At 40.4% G+C, this 9,161-nt stretch overlaps 1 protein-coding gene across 1 annotated transcript; it reads right to left on the reverse strand.

Annotated features, from left to right (window-relative positions):
• Positions 1-2,831: 2,831 nt before the first annotated feature.
• Positions 2,832-8,278, reverse strand: commd7 (COMM domain containing 7). The gene is made up of 9 exons (XM_058641918.1): positions 8,095-8,278; positions 7,066-7,119; positions 6,763-6,865; positions 6,383-6,439; positions 6,248-6,285; positions 5,850-5,940; positions 4,408-4,457; positions 3,837-3,885; positions 2,832-3,121 (listed from the first exon to the last, which is right to left on the reverse strand). Exons 1-9 carry the CDS (start codon positions 8,173-8,175, stop codon positions 3,045-3,047), a joined length of 600 nt encoding a protein of 199 aa, XP_058497901.1. The 5' UTR covers positions 8,176-8,278; the 3' UTR covers positions 2,832-3,044.
• Positions 8,279-9,161: the final 883 nt, after the last annotated feature.

Consider the following 9,161-nt stretch of genomic DNA (forward strand, 5'->3'; position numbering starts at 1 on the left):
TGTGTTTTGTGTGTAGATTTATGTCATGTGTGCATGTTACAATAACATGGTGCTGTTCTGTCCTGCGTCAAGGGAACACAAGTTGGTAGCATTTTATATTTCCTCGCAGTATGCCACTTGCATCTGTAATCTCAGTAAATATACAATATGAAGGCATTTATGCAACCGCCGGAAGCTCTTTTGCTCATAAACACTGTTCATTCACGACCTGGCCCACAACCAATCGGGGCAACTCAGAAAAAACCTTTTAAAGTGCAGACACATCAAACCTCTCCTCATTCTTATGTAAGACATCAATTGTGAGCGCATATAAGTGCAGGGAATACAACCTGAGACATTCCAATTCAAAGTATGACGCTTCACTGCATGAGCTCCCCCGCCTTGAAATCTCGTGGATTTAAGGCAAGACAGTGGATTCAAGTTGCTGGACAATGAGACAGAATTGTAAGAAATCAATACAGAGAAAATGGTTACAATTATTAACAGGTTAAAAAGCATGCTAAAAAGAAAGAAACCAAGAGTTTGCATGTTTTCCCTGTGTGTGCGTGTGTTTTCTCCGGGTTCTCCGGTTTCCTTCCACAGTCCAAAATCATGCAGATTTGAGGATTAGGCAAATTGGACACTCTAAATTGAACATAGGTGCGAATGGTTGTTTGTCTCTAAGTGGCCCTGTGATGGACTGGTGACCTGTCCAGGGTGACCCGCCCTTTTGCCCTATGTCAGCTGGAATTGGCACCGGCGACCCTCATGTGGAGAATAAAGTGGTAGAAGATGGGTGGAAGGAGGTAAAAGAAGTCATTTAATAGATAAAAAATATAGGATTACAGTTGGCACAGCTCCTCCTCCCTCCTCCCTCCCAAAATATTGGTCAGAGAGGATGAACGCTATCTGATTTGCGTGCTTACTTAGATTAGGTGTTACAGCAGCCCAGAAAAAGAAAATAAAAGGTAATAAATAGTAAAATCACATTATGAACCTCTGTAAAAATAAAAATATGAAAGCAGTATATACAATGTGGACCGTGTGTCAACAGAAATGTATACAGAATGAGCACAGTATGTAGAGTGTAAACATCATGGAGGATTGCTCTGTTAAGAATATGTGAATGCTGCAGAGTTATTGGGTGAACGTGACGTGTGTTTCCTGTGGTCGTCTAAGAGCAGTGCTGCTTGGGGCTTTGCTGGTCTATGATGTCGACAGATACCTCTTTCCACTCTATCTTAAGAGACCGACAACGGTGCCTGCGTTCTTAAATTGTTACCGTTTGTCTTGTAACCGTCATCTCCCTGTGTTTATTAGCTATGATGTGTGCTGCTGCCTTTCTTGGCCAGGTCAGCCTTGTGAAAGAGGTCTTGATCGATCTCTCTTTTATCTGATTAAATAAAGGTTCAATGAAAAAAGAGTGCAGGTCTCAAAGGTCTCTGTGTTGGGCACATTCCTGACAGTCAGACAGAAAACATTCAGAGACAGATTGAGAATCACAAATACTTTCTTCAACCCCTGGGGGGGGGGGGGGGGGGGGGGGGGGTTGCTTGACACACAGAGAATATCCCAAAGGGCCAGAAACTTTCACTTTTAATGCTAAGCTAATTACTGTAACAGAGCAGAGGTGAGGAACGAAGAGGACTAGTAGACACATGCACGACCGAGCAGCTCAGCTGTCTGAAATCTGCCCCAGGCTCTATATTTATCAGCGGGAGATATTCATCACTATCAGAGCGTTTATCATATTAGAACTCATGACAGTAACCCTGCTATACATACCTGAAATACACATGTAGACAAAAGTAGACACACACAACTTACTTGCTATAATCAATATATGCTTTAAAAAAAAAAAAAGCGGAAGAAAAATGAGAAAACAGCTCACGTTAGCTTGTCTGTACTGGCTCCAGAGGAGAATGAAGCACTGAACCAAGCTTTTCTTATTAATAAACATTATTATTGTTGGAGTTGCTCACACTTGCCTTGAATGATTATCTCCTTCTTGGACCACCTGAGACCTGCACTGCGAGGAGACTTCCCATCATGCACTTATTGGGACATATATCAAGTAAACATTCATGTGGGTGTTGCTTTCAAAGGAATTACGATCAATTCTAAATTATCAATACATTTTCTATCACGCATCTTTCATACCCACTCACACGCTGCCGGCACAGCCGTCAGGAGCTAAGTGGGGTTAAGTGTCTTGGCCAAGGACACATCGGCATGTACACTAGTGGAGCCGGGAATCAAACCCACACCCATCAAGTTGAAAGACAAACTTTTCCTCTTCTTAAATCCTAACTCACAGATTGACACAGCATATTTCTACCACACCTGCTCACATTCTTTTGCAACCGCAGATAGGAATTCATTGGAATTCCCATCTTCACTGATGAGAAAAAGGAGGATCATGTTTTTATTTCTGCAGTTGCCAAGAATAAATGATTACAGTTGAGGAGGGCTTCTTATCTCCTTATTCACTCACACACACACACACACACACACACACGCTCCACAGTGTTAAGTCAACGTCATCACCTGTTCTGAAACACCTCAGAGTCAAAACAAAGACCAGGTTTACACTTGAAACCCGAATATGGCCCAGTAAGACAGTTACAATAGCCTTTTGTCTTGGCATTGTCTTTTCCCGTTTGTGCACGATTCTCCATATTTAAATGAGTTCATCACATTCTTATTCAAGCAAAAGAAACAGGACTAAACCTGATCACACACGTCTGTCCAAGGTTGGTTTGAACTTTCGCTCCTCGGGTCACAGCTTTTGGTTTTTGCGTGAAATGGCAACATTTGTCCTAAATTGGACTTTTAAAAGGAAAAACAGAGTGTGGGTTTTCATGGTGTTTCACGTTTATTAGTAGATCTGAGTAGAAAATTTGTTTTTGAATTTAACTTCAGTCACATGTGGGCTGACAATGCGCTACCACCACTCACACACACACAGACGCACACACAAAATGACACAACACAAACCACACACACTGTCCAACAGCTACACTGGAGCATACACGCACACTTACATTCACAGAAACACACGCCTGTCAGCTGAAACACTCCATGCTGGCCTTGGCTCTCTCCATCTCATGTAGGAAGTTGTAAAACTGAGGGAGCGTCAGCTCTGAAGGAGACAAAGGAAGAGAACAGGAATCAGCAGTTTGATCTTAACTGCTATCAAAATTATAATCTTTAAATAAATCAGAATTTTCTCTCTACTTGAGCATTAATAAGTGCTGAGTACAGGTACAGTATCTGTCTGGATGGTTTCAACAACACACTTCTGTTGAAATCTTTTCTGGGACTAATCTGCGGATGCCAGGACTGCCACATGGGAGCAAAAATGACCCGAGCTATTTCTCATTATAACGAGATCACTTTCTCGTTATAATGAGAGTGCGCTCCCATTACAGCGTGATCTGTTTCTTGTTATGCTGAGATCGGACTTTATCGATTGATGTTTACATCAGGGGAGGGGTGGAGCCTGAAGGTGAGGGGTGGGTCAACTGCAAGTGCAGGTAGATTCAGAGTTAAGGTCGATAAAAAGACACGAGGAAAGCGTCATTATGAATAAACTATTGAGATTCAACGGTCTGAAAGAGTCTCCGCCACATTTTTCTCTAATCTCTCCCTCTGTGTGTGTGACGGCGCATCATTTCTGCTGTGAGGCGCATGATTAAACTGCAAACATGTTCACATGACTCATTTGTCATTAACACACATATACAGTTTGCTTCATTCAGGCAGAATTTTCCTCGTCAATTTATTCAGGTTCTGTCTCACTAAATTCAACAAATTACACGATACACAATAAAAACATTGGGCTCAAAGTCACTCACCCATGTAGATATTTTCAGTGGAATTCCCCCGTCTGACCACCAGCTTCAACTGCAATAGGTCAAAGTTTGTTTTTGACAATGTTGAACAGAAAGAAATGCACCCTCAACTGTGTGTGTATGTATTTACATTTTTTGTGAGGACATTTTGTCTGAGCCACACAACTTTAAAGAGCTTTTTCTGGGGTTAAGACCTGGTTTTAGGGTTAGAGTTAGGCACTTATTAGTTGTGATGGTGAAGGTGAGGGTAAGGGACTAGGGAATGCACTATGTCCATGGATGTGTCCTCACTAAGATGTAAAGAAATGTTTGTTTTTGTGTGTTCTTGCATGTGTATAATTGTGAGGACATTTTGGGAAAGTTTAACACTGTCCTTGCAACTTTAAAGGGCTTTTTCAGGGTTCAGACTTTTAAGGTTTAGGGGTTAGAAGTGGGTTTGGGTTAAGGGTTAGCCATTTAGTTGTGACAGTTAAGGTAAGGGGCTAGGGTATGCATTATGGCTATGAGCGTCCCCCTCTGTAAGAATACTGTGCCAGAATGTGTGTGTGTGGTGTTTTCAGTCAGTTGTTTATACCTGTAGAAAAATGTTGCCTGTTTTCTGAATCTCACTGGTGCCGACAGTCACTGAAAAAAGCACACAAACAAAAACAACACATTATGAACTGACCAAAGATATCTGGACATTTCAGTATAATTAATCCACACTGGTCACACTGTCTGGATCTGGATATTTCCTGTTGTCTTTTGCTGTGGAAGGTGTGCTTGTTTCTGCCTTCTCACCTGTGTGTGTTCTGCCCACTTTCCACTTCTTTGTGGTGGAGAGGAAGTTGTGTGAACTACCCCTCCCCACTTGGATTATAATTGTCATGAGAGAACTTTGTGATTAATAACGTTTTTTTGTCGTCATCTGCTGCACCCAGGAACAGTGACTCCCCTGAGCTATTCTTTCTGAGGTTCTAACGTATCGTACATACTTTTTTATAAAGGTCAAAGGACAAGGGTGAACAAAGAACTGCCATCTAAAGCTCAAAAACAAGCTGCTGAAAGTAAAAAACAGCCATGGAACACACATCTCCTGCTGCCGCTTTGTGATACACACACCAAACACACACAAACACACAGGCTGTCTGTATGAGTCAGGGCTATGAGTATTAGGAAAACTTTTCGTGGGTGCTTCTTGGCGTAAAGGCACTACACTACACAGAACTTTTTCATTCTGCGGTTTCTCACCTTTCACTCTTCCGTGTGTGTGTCATATTAGTGAAATGACGTAGTTAGATTATGACCTTTTTGTATTTTGAGTTCAAACCGAAGTAAAGAAAGTGATACACGCACATTGAGTGTTTCCTTATCTTTCTTCTAAAAACTGTTTTGTGGGTATAAGCCGCCTCTCAAGACAAACTGTACTAAAAAAAAGACATTCAGGTGCTGTATTTTGTACTGTAAACTAGTTCACTAGTAAACTTGTACCCTGCTTTGTATGATGTGGGCCGTGTGAAAAGAGCGGCCATTTGTGCTCTGCGTCTAGTCAAATCTCTTAAAGCCCAACTGGATTCCGCTGACTGAGTCACAGAGGCAACATGCAGAGACACAGTCTCTTTGTGTAAACAGAGATTTTGCATCTCAATCAACAGGCCCGTTAGGTAAACTACGCAGTGCACTCCCTTTGTAAACTGCAGAACATTCAGCTCAACAATAGCTCAACCTGATGCTAATGACTCTGCTCTCATGGTGTATTAGCATCTCTATCACCTGTTGAGTCCTAAAACGTCATTAATCTGTATGAATAAATGCAGACGGCCGATAGAGACCCACCAGCTCTACACCAGTGGGGTGTTTAAATGAGACTAAATCCGAGGACATAAGCTATGCTAATGACTACATTGGACCAGGGATTTGTGACCATGAATATGCACTGTAACTCTGAAAAGAGACAGAGCTGCAGCTTTCCTTGAGCGAGCAGAAATAAACCTAAAAACCTTAGGTTACATTTGATGTGCCCAGGGTTTGTCTCACCTCCAAACTTCCACTCCATGTCAACTAGCTGGTTTACCATCAGAGTCTGTGCAACGGCAAGTCTGGACAGTGCCGCATAGTGTTCCGACCACTGTAAGATATAACAAAGAAATGTCAGAAACGCCCCTGTGTTTAAAACACAGTCATTTTCAGAGCCGTTATGTACAGGATGTGTAAATCAGCTTACAGCTGAAGCTGTCCACTGTCACGGACACGCCGATAACGACACAAAAATAAATCCGATTACAAATATATTTTAGATTCTTCAAAAGATTGTTGCTTTTAGAGACAAAAGCGTGATTTTTGGTGACTCGGATCAGAAATGCTGCTTAATTGAATTCATCTAAAAACATAGAATTAAAAATAAAGCAGAACTCCAAGAGTGCGTGGAGACATACCTGCTGTGAAAAGTGTGTGGCCTTGTCGTCGTTGAGTCCTACAAGAGTCATGGCAGGTTAGAAGAGTTCATGTGTTAAAAGTGAATGATAATGACTTTAAAGTCATCCTCAGTGATGGAGAATTCAAATGTGTACCTAATGTAACAAGGTCATCTTTGATTTGCTCGCCTGACAAATTTTTCTTCAGGGCCCCTGAGGAGAAAACAGAGGGATGGCGGTTATTTAGACGGAAACCTTCACTGTCACTTTATAGCAGAACTTCTATTGTTGAGTATGTTCCAGACGCCTAAAAGAAAGTAGATCAAGCCCAACAATCATTTCTAGATTTTTGTACAAATGTTTGTCTGAACATGACACAGCCTGCTTGGGTTGGGTATCCATGCTCTACTGCAGACAGGGGTGCCCTAACAACAGCTTTGGACAGTCATTAACAACAGAAGGTCCAGGGATTTTAACAACAACCAGTGCATGTGTTTGTGAGTGTGTACGTGTGTGTGTGCGTGTGTTGGTCTCACCCTGTGGCACCAGCAGGACACTCTTCATCAAGTTCCTCAGAGGACCTGCACTCATCCCGTGTTCCCCTGCAAACTCAGTGAGCTGCTGCATGAACCTCTCTGTCTACACACACACACACACAGACACACACACACACACACACACACGTATGTATTAATATGCACACACAGACACAACAGGACAGGCAATGTTGCACCTCGGTTCAGTAATCAAGGCTAATCACAGAGACCAAAGTTCCATTAACATTAAAACTGTGTGTGTGTGTGTGTGTGAGAGAGAGACGCATGACTGTGGATATGCACCTCTTTTGGCTCGAGGAGGAACTGGAACAGAACTTGAATCAGGCGATGAAACTGCTGTGGAAATTAAAATTGCACCATGAACAAATAAATCAAATATGGTCAAGTCAATTTTATTTCTACAGCACATTTAAAATCAGCCAGAGTTGACCAAAGTGCTTTACAACCTAAAAAGCACAACAAGAAGATATAAAAGATAAAAACTATTAAAAAAAAACATAAAAGTAACACATTAAAATAATAAAAATGAGAAGAGGTGGGTCTTTAAAAGTGATTTAGTATTTTGGGCACATTTAAAAGCAACCTGTTGTTAGACCACAGAGCTTGTGATGGGGTGTGAAGATGAAGAGAGGTAAGATGGTGCCAAACCATTAAGAGCTTTAAAAACAAAAAATAACATATTAAAATCAACCATAAAATGAATAGGAAGCCAGTGTAGGGAGCGCAACACAGGCGTGATGTGATCTCTTCTTTTTTTGTCAGTCAAAAGGCGAGCGGCTGCATTCTGGACAAGCTGGACTCGTTGGACAGATGTCTTAGACATGTCTCTGTATGAATTACAATAATCTAGCCAAGATGTTATAAAAGCATGGATCAGATAAAAGATGAGCCTGTTTTCACAAATAATCTGGGGTAATATTGTTTCAAAGAAACAACAACCTTGGGCCTCTGGATCTGAGTATTATCTTATATATGATATATTTGAGTACTTTTTTGTTTCTACGCCACATTTTCTTCTTTTTTTTCGAATAATTTCCAGCAGGATGAACATAAACGTGCAAGGCTGCCCTCCACAAGTCTGTGTTATTTCAGTCTCACGTGATTCACATGACCGGTGACCACCACATCATCATAAATATGACGTCTGTCTTCACTCTTCACTGACATTTGTGAAAAATAAAAGCACTAAAACACTTTATCACGCGACGACTGTGTTAAAAACAAAAAGGCATCACCCGAGCTCAGAGTCAGCTGACATTCACGTTATATGTCATCGCCCAGGAGTAAGAAAATAAAAGCGGTTGAATGTACCTGCTCGTTGAATTTATTCAGGTTCTGGAAGTCGGTACTGACTGAGTCCGGTAAAACGTCTTTGGTGAAGTAAAGCTGCATAATGAGTTTGTTTTGAGTCAACAGAGCTGCGCTGATAATCCCTGTCAAACTACTCGGTGCTCCTGGGTTCTGCTGTGTTATGGACTCCACTTCCGGGTTGTTCACCGCACATGCGCACAAAGAGAATCAGCCTCGCTGGGGAAGCGTGAACAAAATAAAGTGTAAATAAACATAAATTAATGACAACAAACAAGTAAATACAATGCGTTTTTATACAACATACTAACCAAAGCGTATTTAAGTCAGTCAATATTTAGTTATTAAAACCTCCTTTGAAAAAATAATGGTAAATAGATAATGTTCTTTATAATTAATATATTCTATATCCCACCTCAATTTGCTATAACAATTGTCTCCTTCTCTAAAATGTATTATTTATGCTATTTTTATTATGTTGCATAATATAATATAATATAATATAATATGATATAATATATATTATTTGTTTATGGAAATTGTAAAATGCATTTTCTTTTTCTCTCCATTTACCTTTTGTCCAAAAACAATAAAATATGATCTAAAAAGTGGAATAACATATGCAACAATAACATTTGTCCTATTAACATATATGTATATTTTCTGTTTATATAGTGTTTATGTTAACATCATGGTGCATGGTGGATTTTATTTTTCTTATCAAACTGTACATTTCATCATAATGGGACCAATAAAACATGTTACATCTAATCTTCATATTTTCACTCCCCTACTTGTCATGGAGTAACATTGTAACAAAGTATATGTGCTTAGTAACTAACTTTGTACAAGTGAGAGATATTTCTAGGGGAAATGTTCTTTCATTGATGGAGTTACTGACACAGTACAGCATGACTGAAATACTTTTACCATTTGTCCATGCTCTTTCACTGTTTTTTTTGTCCATGAGGAAACTTGTTACAAAAAAGGTTTCACCATCTAAAATGGAGAAAGGGGAAATTGTCTCTGCTTCTCTTACCACACATGCGTAAAGAAAGAGGGGTGTTCCT

Source organism: Solea solea, chromosome 11 (assembly GCF_958295425.1).
Source record: "Solea solea chromosome 11, fSolSol10.1, whole genome shotgun sequence".
Lineage (NCBI taxonomy): Eukaryota > Metazoa > Chordata > Actinopteri > Pleuronectiformes > Soleidae > Solea > Solea solea.